Below are 15,866 nucleotides of genomic sequence, written 5' to 3'. Positions count from 1 at the left end.
AAATTCACTAACCTAATGTTTGGCTTCCGTCCTCAGATAAACCTTCTCCCACACAGCAAACAAAAAGCCACCCTTCACTTACCTTACTTCCCTTCGGCTTCCTCACCACTAGCAGCTGCTGCCCATTAGGACAGGATCAGGCTGGGTCTTCATCTTACCCATTAACTCCTCCCTGCCATAGTCCTTTGTGAAGTTTGCTGCTCTACCACAATGCAGATCAATACTCAGTTTCATTTTCAGAGGCGCACTGAATTAATGCCAGTTATAAAATTATAGGATTACAGGATAATTCAGATTGGAAGAGGCTCCAGGAGGTCTCTAGTCCAACTCTTTGCTCAAAACAGGGTCATTCCTAAGCTCAAACCAGGTTGTTCAGGATTTATCCTGTTGGGGCTTGCAAACCTCCAAGGATGGAGACTGCCCAACTGCTCTGGCCAGTCTGGTCCTCTGTCTGACTGGCCTTATGCTGAAAAACCATGAGGTTAGACTTATGTAAATTACTGCTGGATAACACTACACCTAAACTGACAGCCTCAGTGATGTTTCTCTAGAGAAAGCTTTTCCCCTTTCCCAACAGCAGCTCTGTAAGTGACCCCTCTGCATTCCTTTTGCAGCCTGCGAATGCAAGAACAACGGGCAGTGCGATGAAGGATATTCAGGAACGGGCCGATGTTTCTGTGAAACAGGATGGACTGGCCGGCTGTGTGAAACCAAACTAGGTCTCTGCCTTCTCTCACTGGACTCCATCTCATGGAGCCACGGGTTGAAAGCACTTGCAATTCAATGGAGGGTTTGTGTAAAGAGGGAGAAAGGGTTAACAACATCAAAAGCCCTCAGAGGACACTAAGAGACTCTGCTCTGGACTGGGAAGAAGTCCCTTTACCCCTCTGTCTCCTTCTTTGTGAGATGGGAATGTGAGTGCCTACCTCCCCTGTGGAGGGGCTTGGGCTACATGCCCAAGGTATCACCCGAGAGCTAAGCAGTCAGAAAAGTACTAGTACAGGTTCTCCAGTTAGCAAAACTGCTATGAGAGCTTTTCTTTATGCATGGAACAAGGGCATTGCAATACAAACAGCAGTTTCATCCCAGCTCTTCTGCCTTCCCCACAGCTCTGCCACCAGTGTGTTCCCCAAGCTGCTCTCTCAACGCTGTCTGCAGGGAGAACAACACATGCCAGTGCAAGCCCTTTTATGATGGGGATGGGATCACTTGCAAAGGTGAGTGCCCTCTCTCATCCTTAGCCTGCTATAAGAAAGCAGGTTGTCCCCACTTGCACATACGCAAGAACACAGTTACTGTCCAGTACGAAATGTTGGCTATCAAACCTGCAAACTTCCACAGTGCAGCGCATGAAACAAATTTAGGATAGATACAGATCAAGTTGTTCTAAACCAGGCAGCTTATTTCTCAAGCAGGAGTATGAGAAAGAAGTGCACTTCAGACAGGTTTTGGAGACTGCGGGGTTATAGGCAGGGTTTCCCTTACATGGTTTTCTTTGATGGTCTTAGGCAAGGCAGTTCCACAGTTCCTTGCTGCAGAAACTGTCATTCTTTCTCAGCCAGGCAACTTGCATCCTCCAAAGTCATCGCGGCGAGAAGTCTGCAGGGTGGTGCTATGTCTCTTAAACCAAGAACATCCTGACAAGGGCTTCAGGGCCCTAAAGGACAGCCTCGGGAAACTGAAACAGTTGGAGTTTTTCCCAAACAAATGTTCTAATATTTGTAGAGTGGTTTAAAAAAGCAATGGAAGTGGTTTGTCTTTCATCCTGTTTAAAAGTAGACTTTATTCACCCATTTTCTTTTCCCTGTGCAGCTGCAGACCTCTGCAAACAAAGCAACGGTGGGTGCCACAAGATGGCTGAATGCACACAAAGTGGGGTGAAAGTCTTCTGTAGCTGCCAGAAAGGATACAAGGGAGACGGCTTTGCATGCCTTCCAATAAATCCTTGCGCCGATGGGTTCAACGGAGGCTGCCATGAGCATGCCATTTGCACTGTCATAGGACCTGTAAGTTGAATGATTTCACAGAATCATGGAATGGTTTGGGTTGGAAGGGACCATTAAAGCTCATCCAGTTCCAACCCCCTGCCGTGGCCAGGGACACCTTCCACTAGACTAGGTTGCTCTAAGCCCCATCCAACCGTGGCCTACACTGCCACGGATGGGGCAGCCACAGCTTCTCTGGGCAACCTGTGCCAGTGCCTCACCACCCTCACAGTGAAGAATTTCTTCCTAATATCCAATCTAAATCTCCCTTCTGTCAGCTCCTCCCACTACTTGCTGATTTTGGTTCATAATTATCCATTGCACCACGCTAGTCTGGAGTACACGTGGCCAAACCCCAGGAGTGATTTCCAGTCACTGGAAAACTGCAACACACACACACACAGGCAAATACATCCAGTTCATATCTCTGATCTGTGACATGCTCCCTCTGCTTATGCTCCCTCTTCTTATGCTCCTTTTTCAGTCACCAGCAAGCAAATCCAAGGCATTTCTTCTAGGTGCCAGCAGAAGTCTTTTCTCTGGCTGGATTCCACTCCATACCTCTCAAAGTCCCTGTTTTCCAAAACAACCTTTACATACCCCCAGCTTACTTTCCACATCGGTTTGGTATCCTTTCAGCTGAAGAGTGAGAAACAGTTTGACGTCTTTACTCTAGGGAAAGGAGTGCTACAGCAGATGGGACATTTTGCATGTGTAATTCTTCTGTCTCCTTCCTAGCAATCCTGGCTGGATATCACTATTTGCAATAGGAGTTTGTTGGATTGAGGCTGAATGTATTTTGGTAAACCTAGGGACAGCTGGGAGAACAGTGTCACTTGTTGGTTGGCTAGAGTCAGCTTAAAAGTGCTCTGCAGCCACATGATACAAATTCCTTGGCCCACATGGTCAATGTTGTTGAGGAAAACTTGTGCCAGTCACTTGATCCAGCATTTATCCTGGTACTTTCAGGATCACCTGTCCATTCCATTTTGATGGCTTGCCTGATTTGTCTTCCAGGAGCTATCTAGAAAAGCCTTGCTGCTAACCTGATGCTAAGCAACCATCACAGTCCCTAATGGTCACCAACTCATGCTTGGTTTATAGTTCTCAGTTACTATCAGTGGGCTGCTAAACTCCTTTCATGTCCTTTAAATAACATTTTGATAGGTTTGTGTGCATTTTGTTAATTGCAAGTCATATAATTCTCCAATGCATGTTATTAGCTTTGTGGATGGAATTATGATTTGGTATTAGTTCAGCAAAGCACCTGAGTGCATGTGTAAATGTTTTGCTTAGCAGAATAAATGCCGGTGTCTGAGTTTGTGGTCTGTTGAATCACAGTTGTTAGTAGCAACTTTCCTGTTTGTCCATTCCTGGCTGTATGAAGTGAAGTTTTCCCAGCAGTTCAGAGTGTTGCTTGAAATACCCCTTTCATGTCAGCTAAATACTTGGCTTGGCCTTTCTTATTCTTTCTCTAACCAGGACAAACGCAAGTGCAAGTGTAAAAACAACTACATCGGTGATGGGCTGAACTGCTCGGTGATGCAGCTTCCGCTCGACCGCTGCTTGCAAGACAACGGGCAGTGCCACCCTGACGCTGACTGTGCCGACCTGCACTTCCAAGGTGAGGGTAGCACACAATGCACACCGTGGGACAGGGACATCCTCATCCTTGTGCTATAGCACTGAAGCCAGTGGCCAGGACCCTTGTGTCTGTAAGCTCACACAGTCCTCTACCTATGTCCCCTTGAAATAATGAGAAGATTAAAGTTAGAACATGTGCTTACATACGTTGAGATACCAGATTTATGAAGCAATAGATGAGGGCATTCCAGGCAAGAATGTTACCCATAAAGGTTCAATCTGTCCTAACCACTTTTCACAAGATACACAGGTATTTGTATGGCACAGTTGACTCTGCACCTAGCCATGGAAACCCCTTCAGGAAGAGCTGGTTCTTCTCTCTCTATGCAGATACCACGGTTGGGATTTTCCACCTACGGTCCCCACAAGGGCAGTACAAAATGACTTACCAGAAGGCAAAGGAGGCCTGTGCCAATGAGTCAGCCACCATCGCTACATATAACCAGCTGCTGTATGCACAGAAGGTGAAGTAACCTCACTATGGGAGGAGATCCCCACAGCAGTAAATGGGGAGGGAGGAGCAAGTGGGCTGCTTTGTGCTACTAAGCTTCATTTTCCTTCCCCCATGCTCCAAGGTATGTTAGGCTGGAACCAGTTTTCAGACTGTTTATTGATTTTATGCCTCCCCATACAGCAATGAAACCAGTTGTCAAATTCTTGTTTACGATGATACTGGAGTGAGATGGTAGGGTCAGGCTTACAGAGCATTTTCATAGAGGTTTTTCATTATTAGCACTTCTTAAAGAAATGTACACTTCAGAATTATGCTTAGATTCATTTATTTTCTTTATGTAAAGCTCCAGGACAAATGCTATTAAGATAGCCAAAGCATTCCCATATATTCTTTTCCTTAAGTGTGTTATAGACAACACATGGCTGATGCCCGTGGGATGAGCATCACCCGTTGGGTTTGTAAAAGATGTTTTAGAAGAGTGGGTTAGATTGACGGTGCCTTTCTGGCTCCTTTCCATCTGCAAAAGGAAGAAAGACACTCACTGTTTAGAGGCATCTTTAGCAAAATGTGACTCTGGACCATAGTCAGCACATAAACCTCCTGCTGCCCAAGAAGATGCAGATTGCAGCCAAAGCTGCATGTCCCTTCTGCCCCATTGTCTTTCCCTCAAAGCAGCAAAGTGGGCAGCAGGGCTAGCTCCAGTGCTCCTTAGGACTTATTTTCTGTGTTGAGCTAGTTTGTCAGTCCTTCCAACGCTGACAAAAGGTAGGCTGGCACACAATAGCATTGCACATCCCCTTTGGCTTTTACACCCACCTCTGATCCTACCTGGCTTTGGACCTCAGAGAAGCTTTCCCAGGGAAGGCTCCTTTGGTCCTCCTTATGAGGAGCCACTGACTTCCAGAGCGGGCTGTGTCTCTGCAGCCCCTGGGCACAGAGCTCAGCACAGAGTAGGCTGCAGGACGCATGGATGGACAAAACCCCATCAGAAGAGTGCTGGCAGGTCAGGTTCTGCCTGAGCACCCCAGGGAGATCGCTCAGTTCTCCCACAGAGCCCCAGTCCCATCACCCAGCTTCTCCCCTGTGCTTTTTCCCTACGGCTGTGCCACTGCAGGCAAGGTACCACTTGTGCTCTGCCGGCTGGCTAGATGGACAGAGAGTGGGCTACCCGACTGCCTTCTCCTCCCCAAACTGCGGCTCCGGGTACGTCGGCATTGTGGATTATGGCACAAGGGTCAACCTGAGTGAAACCTGGGATGTCTTCTGCTACAGGGAGAAAGGTAAGAGGGTCCTTATCTGCATCCCTCTGCGCAAAAGGGAGCAGCAGCCCAGATTGTGGTTCTTTTGGTCAACCACAAGCTGCCATATAACGCTGTGAGAGACTCTGCCTCTTTTTAACTTTAGAAAGAAAAATAATCTATTGCCCGCAAGTTGTTTTTTCGGGTAACCTAAAACCTTTTCAAACAGGGCATTTGCTATCCATGTTTGTACCTTCCAGAGGTGAACTGCACGTGCAAGCCAGGCTACGTGGGGGACGGCTTCTCCTGCAGTGGGAACCTGCTCCAAGTGCTGATGTCCTTCCCAACGCTGACAAACTTCTTGTCGGTACGGCCAACAGCGAGCACGTGAGCAGAGCAAAGTAAGCTCTGCCACCAGGTTGTATCTCAACGATTGCTTTGCTAGCACAGCAAATACAGACAGGTAACACCACCACACTAGCAAAGCAAGGTGGCGTGGCCTCAATACGCACCATCAAAATCAGAACTTAGTTAATGTGCTTTTAATTACTTGCTCCAAAGAGGTTTCATGTTTCTAAAACTCATTTGGAAACAAAATGCTGCTACAGATTTAGCTTCAAATCTGGGTTGGAACTAGATGATCTTCAAGATCCCTCCAACCCAAACCATTCCTCGATATGATTCTACAAAATAAAATGCTTCTGCAGCTTTAGCTTAAAGGAGACTCTGTGCCCAACTGCTTCTGGATTTGTAAGCATCACAAGGAGTGTGCTGCTTTGTAACTTTACTGAACTACTGCTGGAGAAAGGCAAAACGTTTAAAGGGTCCTTTTCATGCCGCTACTCAGAAAGACATGATATGTATAAATAGCCTCACAGACAAGAAGGGCCAAATCCTGCAAGTCAGTTTAAGATGTGCTCATCAAATCTGCAGTGAAAACTGGGTTTTGAATATGAACTTGTTTTGTAATGTCACTCCAGAGGTGTTTCGTGGCTAATAACATAAATCTTTGTTCTTATTTATACGGTCTCATCTTTTCAGCTCCTGCACAGGAGCACACACTTGCTCTTTAGTAAAGCTGGATCTTGTTTCTGCCTAGGACATCATGGCTTACTCCAACACCTCTAGGAAGGGGAGAGAGTTCCTGCGGTACCTCACGGACCTGTCAGTGCACGCCACTCTCTTTGCTCCAAATGATAATGGGCTAAGGGAAAATGAGGTCAGGGGGGTTTCTTTTTTCCATCTCGTTTTAATAACACTGTTTAAACAGCCATTACGTGTTTCTGCATCCGGGTGAAATTCAAGCTTTTAAGAATAAAATCTTAGCATGACATGACTTCTGTGTAACCCCACATAGTGTAAACTGTGCTTCAAAATTTGTCTTCCATGGTTAGGAGTGCAAGGTTATTGAGTGTTTCGGTTGTTATAGAGACTCTTCCACCAGGGATTTTATTTACCCAGTTGTAAGAGACTGCCTGAGATGCAGTCTGTCTGCCTTGTTAACATCAAGCCCAGTTATTTGAAGAAAGCAGTGCACAGCTTCGGAATTTCCCTCAAATACTTTAAAAGGCCTCTGTCCCTAGCTTCCTTTCTATGCTTCTCTCCTTTTTCCTTTCTTCAAACATTGTCTCAAACAATCCACATAGGTTATGCCCCGGCTCACACCTTTGAGCTGTTTGAAATACCCCTGAGGCTGATCACTTCAGATCATCAAAAAGAGTAAACTCCTTTCTCCTACCAGAATCAAGCTATTGCCTGCTGCAGGGCCAGCGAGACACAGGATCTCACTGTTCTCACCCAAATTTCCCAACAGCCTCTGTCCCAGATTGCACTCGCTGCAGCATTAATGAGCAAAGAGGGGAAAAAGGTCACAGGCACTTAGCCTGCAGGTAAATCCAGAGGATTAATGAGATCAGTTAACGTTCCTTGTATATTGCTCTCATTTGCAGACACTTTCCGGGCGGGACATTGAGTATCATTTATCTAACACCAGCATCATGTTTTATGAGGACTTGGCCAACGGAACCACTCTTCTAACTCGTCTAGGGGAAAAACTCCTCATTACAAACAGCAGGGGCCATGAACATCAGGCCCCCACCACTGAACAGGTACCTCTTTAATAAACCTCCCGCCTTCATTCCTTTTCCCCTGTTATGGAGGGAAGCTGTTCAGGTGGCCTGTAGGAAACACAGGATGGGGATATGGGCATGATTCAACCTTTCTCCCAACCTGGCAGGATTATGGGAGATGACTGTGATAGAGGAAAGAGGAGAGCGATAGTTTAGCATTAAAGAACGGTGCTGGCATTTGTAACGTTTCTTGGTAACTTTCTAGGAGGGTCAGGAGATGCCAGCACAGCCTTGGCTCAGAACAAAAGCAGACAAAACAGTGGGTTTGATTATTATTTTAGTGGGGTTTATTACTATTTTATCGGGTTTTAAATGCAAAAGTTTATAACCTTCTTGCAAGTGGAAAGTATCCCTTGATGGTTTAGGGGAATGCCTCCTTTGAAAACACACATAACTTCTTTTTAATAAAATACTCACTGCTCAAGCATTTCAAACTGACCTCTAGGATAGCAACCCCTTCAAAACATGGCTGGGACTCTGCTGTGAGCTGTGCTGTATAGCTGAACATGAAAATAAGAAACCCTGTGTCTGTGAGCTTGCAGCTAAAACGTGCCCTACAGAATGGGCTGGACTCAAGGGAAGTTGAGTGCCCAACATGCCAACTGTGGGGAGGGATTTTCACGCACACCACCAAGAAGGAAATAGTTGCTGCAGGAAGAGGTGCACAAATGACTCATCTGTTGCCTTTGCTCCGTTCCTCCTTCCTCTTTCAGGAGAAACCCCTTTGGCACGAGAATTACCATTTATATTTCCAAAACCACCCTATACTGCAAGCCCATTAATCACATTAATAAACTAGACCCTCAGGAGAGATGGGTGCACCAGCACAAGGCTTACTTGTATCATTCATTAGCATGCCAGAAGCTCTTCTGGATCACTTTGATCTGACATTTGAGTTGAAGGCATTCTTCTTAAGAAAATCCTCCTTTCTTCAGAAGCTGCCAAGGGGAGGATCTGAGCCTATTAACACAAATCTTGCTCCTGCCCTTCAAAGCTGGCTGAACATGTGCAGCTTTTCTTCTTCCCTGGAGGGCCTGAGCAAACCTCTGGTTCCCCCCGCTGCAGTGAAGCTCAGTGGGGTACCATGGTGCCTTTCCACACATGCTTCCAGGCAGCCAAGCACCCACCAGTCCCAGCACACCAGGTTGGAGCCAGGGACCCTGGCAGGGCAATGCAGGGCTGAGGGAGAAGGACACGGGGTGACTCCCACAACACTCTGCAGTGCCACTACTGCTGAGCCCCCTTTGTTGCTGAGCACAGAAAGTGTCCATGTGCTCCAGCAGCAGAGTACCACCATGAGGTACCACCTCATGCCAGGGGCAAGAGCGAGTTCTGCTCACCGAGGAGAAACCATTTTGCTAGGATGCAGTTTTAAAGCAGAGTTTGCAATGGTGGAGGTGCCCATGAACCCACCCTCCTGAAACACAGACGCTGGAGAGACCCAAGATCAGCTCAAAGCAGAGTGTAGAGAAGTATTTGGGGCAGCAATGGCTGACCCCATTCTTCTCCCTTCCTGATAAGCTGCGAAATGGGACCACCTTCCAGTAACTGCAGTGGGGAAATAGTCTCTAGGTTTATTTCAGCTCCAAAGGGAGGAGGGTCAAAGCTCAGCTCTCAATGCTCTTTTTCCTGGCAGAGTGAGATCAGATACGTGGACAGGAGCGCTATTGTTGAGTGGGATATACTTGCTTCCAACGGGATAATCCATGTCATTTCAGAGCCTTTAAAGGCTCCACCAGCACTAGTAAGTAGTGATGTTTTTTAAGGGCGTGGTGAGAGGTGGCTGTAGCTTAGATCATTCAAAATTCATTGCTGACATTCACATATTCCCACTTTTCCTCCTATATACGCAGTTTTGGCTTAAAAGATTACTTCTAAAGTAAATCAGAAGTTCAGAACAAGGTGCCAGTGAACCTTTTTCCAAATGTTTCTGTCTGAGCAAGTCCTTCCCATATTTATGTCATATAAATAAAATAAAACCTCCATTTTACAGTGGAGCTCATTTTTACAATGGAGGTTTCATAAAGTTCCATTTCAGTTCTCCCAGACAGCTTACAAGAAAAGGTTTTTACTCTTGGCTTTGTGTTCACTCTTATCCAAAACAAGGAGTTCTGAAAGCAGGTATTTTTTGCCTGCAGGCTCCGTAACTTCAAAACCACAAATAAGACGAAGCTGTAGTAGAGGCAATCGCCAGCACCTAAAAAAACCTAGCTTGCAACTACTATCAAAAGACCACATTTACTTATCTAGGTGTACCTGTACCAGGAAACTTGAGCACAAGAGCAGTGAAGAACTGCGGCATATCTCAAGGAACACTGCACGTGTTTGGGTGCTGGAAGGTGACCACTGAGCACCCATAGCTCACTTACCCTCTCTCTTGCTTCCAGGCTCCTCTCCACGCCACAGCTGGGACAGGGATATTCTTTGGCATCTGCGTAGTTACTGGGATTGTAGCTTTTATTGGGTATTTTTACCTTAGGTTCAGGAAGAGAAACACAGGCTTCCAGCACTTCAAGGTAAGTTGCAGACCAGAATGCGAAGCAGGGGGAGCACTTCCCATGACCAACCACACTCCCATACTCAGCCTCCAGTTTCTCTTTGCATTTTATTAAGCTAGAAACATTCCCGATCACTTCCCACTTGAACTGTTCAGACAAAGACGCAGAGAAAATAGGGAAGGCTCATCCTGGGCATGTGCTTACATTTGCCTAATGCTCCCTCAGACCTCTCCCTTCCAGGGTGCCCAACGGGCTCCTGCTCTCACAGACACTTCCAACTCCAAGGACTGGGCAAAAGCTGATTTAACTACACAGCATGAGCACAGAAGCCTTTGCCTCACCAGAAAGCCCACCCTTTGGGAAGCAGGGAATTACAACCACTGAAAAGGGTACCTCTTCTCTTTCCCCTCCTCTATGGCATTGCTAATCATTTTACTGCTCTGGAGATTGAAATGTTCGATAGGAAAAAGGCCAGATGCAAGAGACAAGCAAGTTTAAACAACTGCAGGATTGAAAAGTGCAAATTCTTATACTGATGCAGTCCTGTGCTTGCTTTCTCTTAACTAATTTTGCTAGCCTCACGTAGAGTCATGATGATGCAAAACCAGCCAGCAAAAAGCAAGCTACTCAGAGATGAGGGATGACCATAAAGACTCAAATATTACAATATGCACAAGAATCAATCCAAAAGAAAGTCTACCTAGAAGTAACCAGACATCCGTTCCTATTTCTAGTCAGCCTCTTCGTGTAATGTGGATCATCTAGAAACAAAAGCCAGGAGCCAGGGGAAGCACTTGTGTTTTTATATAGTTGCAATGAAAGCCATGAAGTACCTTTCACCTCAGGTACAATGTCAGGGCAACCCTTCCTCTCCCAGTCTTTGCTGAGGTTTAAAAACAATCATTAAGAGGAAAAAAGATCCCACTATTAAGTGACCTGAGATAAAACTACAACCCAGCACAGAGTTCATGCCCCAGAGACACTGATTTAGGTGATAAAACCAATTCAGCCACAGCATTGCACCAGTTGGTAGCAAAGCTTAAGTGCCCCACTTAATGCACTGGAGAAGGATGGATTTTAAGCAGGTTTGTGTGATTTTGTGTAGTCAAAAGATGACACTGACATAACACCACTGGACAAGTCACAGCCTTCAAATATCACCAACCCCTCATACGAAAGTTCTTCTGCACCGACTCCACCAGAGCCTACTTACGACCTTTTCTCAGTAAGTGTTCTTTTTGATTTGAGATTGAGACACAGCTAAAATAATGGTAAGAGGGAATGACTTTATGAAAGGGAAATGTCTAGTTGGAAAAAACAGAAAAATTAACTTGGGAAAACAACATTCCTGGCTTTTCTGTCTCAGCACTGCTAGAAATCGGGTAGCCTCACTTATGTCAAAAAGGAGGCTGTGTTCTATAGCTGCATCTCAAGTCTACCTGCAAAGAGAATTGGACTTCAGATGCCACAGGATGTTAGTGACGTGTCTATAGAAACTTAAAAAGAAGCAAGAAGTCTTCCCTTCTTGTTGCAAAGGCAGCTGAGTGCCATGCTAGCACTCCAAAGTATCTGAGACACAATGGGAAGGGGGCTGGGAAGCAAAGGAAGGAACCATTGAGTAAAACCACAGTATCTGCATAGCTTCAATGGTCTAATTTAGCAGGACTCTCATGTACATAGAGAGTCTAAATCAAAATAAACCTTTCTGCACCCACTAAAAGCTCGTTTGGTGCAAAAATGTCAGGTGCAAAGTCTGCCATCTGTATGACCAAACTTGCCAAAAAAGTGACTTTTGTAACACAAGGTTCAAGCCTGATTTTCCTTTTCTTCTGTTTAATAGGATTTGGATGACCAGCAGCTTGTGATGAGTGGCCCTCATGATCAGAATTAAGGACTGAATTTGGCATTAGCCAGTTATAAACCACATTTCTATTTACACTTACTGTGAAAAACAGCACCTACTTGTTTCAGGGAATAAAATCTCATTACAAATTAAAACCCAAAAGAGCACAGCTTTGTTTAAGATGCATTCTGTAGAGTTCACATTTTACCAACATACAAGTGTTGGCTGTGTCTGAGCAATACCAACTGGGAGTGCCAAATGCAAAACCTGAGTCTCAACTAACCCACCCAGAAGCAGACACTTCCCTGTGAAAAGTAGATGATTTTCACTAGTCTATTTAACTGCTTTTATTCTTCTCCACAGACTTTAAAATGGCCTCAAACACACAGAGCTGTTAAATAGGCAAATATCCTAGATTTGGTAGTTCTCCAGCTCTATGCTTTTGGCTCAGTTACAACTGGCAAGTGTGAAACAGAGCACATCTGAAACCTGTATTTTTAAGTAGAGGGTATTTTTTGCCAGTTAACTTTCTTGTAAGACTTGCAGCAGCAGGAAATGCAACCACCCTGTCTGCCCCACTTGCCTCCTCTAGTTTCTCTGTCCTTCCTCAGACTTGAACTGAGTTTTGTTTACATCTCACCTCTCTTTATAAAAGGAATAAAAAGCAATCATAGCAGCTTTAGCAAGAAATACAGGTGATGTGAGAGCATTCAAGTAGTAATCGATTTACACTTGAGCCATTTGTGTGGAAAGTGGACAATGAAGATGAACATACCCCTGCCATGTTGTGTCCACATGAAGTCTGTTATGTCTCAGAGGAGTAGAAGCTACCTGCTTGCTCACATACTGTATTTTTCCCAAGCACACTAACACTGCCTTTCAACTGGCACACAGCAGTAATAGCTGCAACTTTCACTGTACTATTAGAAGTGAATCAAACTCATTTGATGTGCTGTCATTTTCTTCCATCAAAACATTAGTATCATAGCAAATTGTGAGAACACTACAGAAACCACAGATCAGCAAGAAAAGGAAGGTTTTCCTTGCTGGCAGCAGTAGCATTCCCCTGTGATATGCTGCCTGGTATCTGCTGTGCATGGGGGGCAGGAGGGAAGGTGTCACTCCAGGAAAGTGTAAGTTACCTCCAAAAGCAGACCCATCAGAAGAAGGTCTTCAGGTAAATCCAGGGCTGTTGACACAGCTATCCAGCACAGCCAAAGGAATCTAATGTGTATATATGCCTGGATGAAAGAGACAGACTCAGGTGATGTTCCCAAGTCCTCCTCTTGCCCACCATACATATGCCTGCTTGGTTTCACCTGTAAGATATTAAAAAATTTACAACACAAACACACTTAAACACACACACACACGTATATATTTAGGGTAGTTTTCCCCATAGAGTTTTGTCATGTTCTTTCCTTCTCCCCAGTCACCAAAACATTAAGACAAGGCTCGTATGGATCATAAGATAAAGTCCAAGCATTTATTTTTGTAATAATCATTAAATATTTTTATCACAAAAAAAGAAGTTCCACAGTTCATTAAACTCTTCTTTTACTGACAGATAATTCTCCTCCATGTTTTTGATAGACTAGAATGAAAATTTCTTCTTGCTTTGGTGTTCAAATGAACTATTCCCCCAAAACGAAGATAAACATGTTCAAAAACCTCTTTGAAGTCAGTAACGTAACAAGATTAAAATAAGTAACGCAGAAGGTGACAAAGTGAAATAATTACAAAAATGAAAGACATTTTTAAAAGTTAAAGAGCGTTCTAGCACTGAAAAATAAATAATACACCTTAAAATTGTCACTGAAATTCATATTATCTATAGTTGGGTTGCTTTAAAGGAACATAACCCTCCCATAATCTTTTTCCTTTTCATGCAGTGTTGTTTATTTCAAGAAGTCATGCAATATAAACAAGATTTTACTTCAGCTGGCTGTTGTAACAGCTTTGTACAGAAGGTTGATTTGTAAGCTAAGAGAAAGGAAGAAGGAGAGGAGAAAATCATCTTATAGAATCATAGAATAGTTAGGTTTGGAAAGGACCTTAAGAACATCTAGTTCCAACCCCCCTGCCATGCGTTATGTGGATAACCTCATCCAACCCAATTAAACTGTTCCTGCTTAACACAGGAAAATCAGACAAACTGACTCCTAGCCAGCTTTAAAAGAATAACCACAGAGCTATAACCAATAAAACATTATCAAATGCAGTAATGCAGAACCGAGTAACAGAAGATTATTATTTGCTGGTAGTAAGATGGAGAATATACAGTGGTTTGGGGTTGTGTTTGGGTTTTTTTTTAAACAGTGCATTGAAATCTCTGGAGCCTGAGAGGTGCTACACACATGTAACACCAAGTTCAGTTCTAGCTGAGCATCAGGATAAAGAACTGAAGACAAATCGGGGGTGTTTCCATCCCCATGTTTCATTATCAAGTTACGCTAAATATTTCTTGCACAGCCCCACCAACAAGTGGCCTGATAAAGCCAAACTAACTTCCTGAAAAAGCTTTTCTTCCTGCTAAACAGCAGGACCATCAGATGAACTTACTCATTTTGAGTATATTCTTCTGTTCAAATATACACACTTCAGCGGTGTTGCGCATCAAGTTTGAAGCAGGAACACAAGAAAACCAGGACCATCAAATCTACAACAACCTCTGAGGACTTCAGACTGATTTCAAGAATACAGGAAAACTACTTACGAAGTTGTGCAGGCTAGATTAGAATACATTCATTACTTTGCAAATATGCTTCCAAAAATATGGGAGGTACTGCATAAGAAATTCCATACAGGTACTTGCACACGATAGAGAGAGGTTAAAAAGAAAACAAAACAAACACGAAAACTTTTGGTCACCAAAAGTTTGTTTACCTAACAATCACGGTAGGAAGCAAATGGTATCCCAAAATGAAGAATACCAAATGCTACATATTTTAAGTATATGTTTTTAAAAACAAAGCCTTTAGTACCTACAGTTTGAAAAAATATTAATCATATTCTGCCTTCTAAAATGGCTGGGGTGGGAAGCACCAGTTAAAGAAAAAGAGCAAAAAGTCCTTTGGATGCAAAGAAAAGAAAGCATCCTCATTTAAAAACAACTAGACAGCAGTTCTGTAAAGTGCCTGTGTGAGGAAACACATCAACAGACGTTTTCCTTGTGCAAAATAGACATTTTTCAGCTCAAATCTTTGGAACATACATTGTACCCAGAGTTTGTGCTCACACATTACCTGCAATTTCAGTAATTCAATAAAAACTGCACTGTCAAAATTATTTTGCTTGATGCAAACTGTCCACCACCCCCAATACAGCTTTCAGGGTTTGAGCTAAAAAAAGGGCATCAGAAAGCTCTGGGTTTCATTCTCTCATTTCTTGTCTTTTAAATCATCTGCTCATTGTGCGTGCTTACTTTTGACTGTAAAAGTCCATTAATGAAGGCTATATGAAATACATTCTCTCCTAGGGAACAGCAAAACCACATTGCATACCACTGTAAGACACTTAAAATTTTAAAAAGCAGCATTTAAGTTCAGTCTTAAGCCTGAGAGAGATCTGTCTCCGCTATGAAATGCAAAACGTAAGACCTCTTGAAATGGCTTTAGTATTAGAGAGTGAATAGTTAAAGTCTTTTCAAATTTAAAGAAAAATAAAATAAAATTTAACAAAAGGAAAGAAAAGTTAACAAAAGGAAGCTGAAACAGCCCAAGTTACTGTCACTTTCAGTTTCAGGCTGAGGTCCACCTACAGCCAAGCACAGCCATTACGAGAACAGAAACTGCACAGACGGGAGAAAAAGCCCCTCAGCCTGAGCCACCAGTACTGTAACCACTGCAATGCAGCAGAGACACACCAACACCACAGTGGTTAGTTCAGTTACAGATAAGACTCTAGCTATGGCAGCAAGGAAAGTTGAAATGCATACACCATCCCTTCTCAGTCTCACCGTAAACTGGCTATTAACTGTGTATCACTGAATTACTAATACTGCATTTAAGCTTTTCAATGCCAAGATCCATTACAGGCTGCAGCTGGAGTGCTGAAGAGGGCCAGAACAGAAAGT

General features: G+C 43.9%; 1 protein-coding gene across 1 annotated transcript in view; it reads left to right on the top strand.

The window, feature by feature from the left end:
* The window catches only part of STAB2 (stabilin 2), a gene marked incomplete at both ends in the record, with an annotated part of 81,705 nt that extends 69,866 nt beyond the window's left edge, over positions 1-11,839 (top strand). Inside the window, 13 exons of the mRNA XM_080609595.1 lie at positions 615-719; positions 1,110-1,217; positions 1,813-2,006; positions 3,468-3,609; positions 3,960-4,093; positions 5,198-5,363; positions 5,582-5,688; positions 6,421-6,540; positions 7,271-7,429; positions 9,087-9,194; positions 9,838-9,966; positions 11,054-11,173; positions 11,789-11,839. Of these exons, the coding sequence (XP_080465721.1) occupies positions 615-719; positions 1,110-1,217; positions 1,813-2,006; positions 3,468-3,609; positions 3,960-4,093; positions 5,198-5,363; positions 5,582-5,688; positions 6,421-6,540; positions 7,271-7,429; positions 9,087-9,194; positions 9,838-9,966; positions 11,054-11,173; positions 11,789-11,839 (1,643 nt within the window). The remainder of the gene's footprint in view (positions 1-614; positions 720-1,109; positions 1,218-1,812; positions 2,007-3,467; positions 3,610-3,959; positions 4,094-5,197; positions 5,364-5,581; positions 5,689-6,420; positions 6,541-7,270; positions 7,430-9,086; positions 9,195-9,837; positions 9,967-11,053; positions 11,174-11,788) is intronic.
* Positions 11,840-15,866: the final 4,027 nt, after the last annotated feature.

The sequence above is a fragment of the Psittacula echo genome (genome assembly GCF_963264785.1).
Source record: "Psittacula echo genome assembly, chromosome: 1".
In the NCBI taxonomy this organism is placed as follows: domain Eukaryota; kingdom Metazoa; phylum Chordata; class Aves; order Psittaciformes; family Psittacidae; genus Psittacula; species Psittacula echo.
The sequence above is the reverse complement of the archived record's forward strand: the minus strand, read 5'-3'. Positions and strand labels throughout refer to the sequence as shown.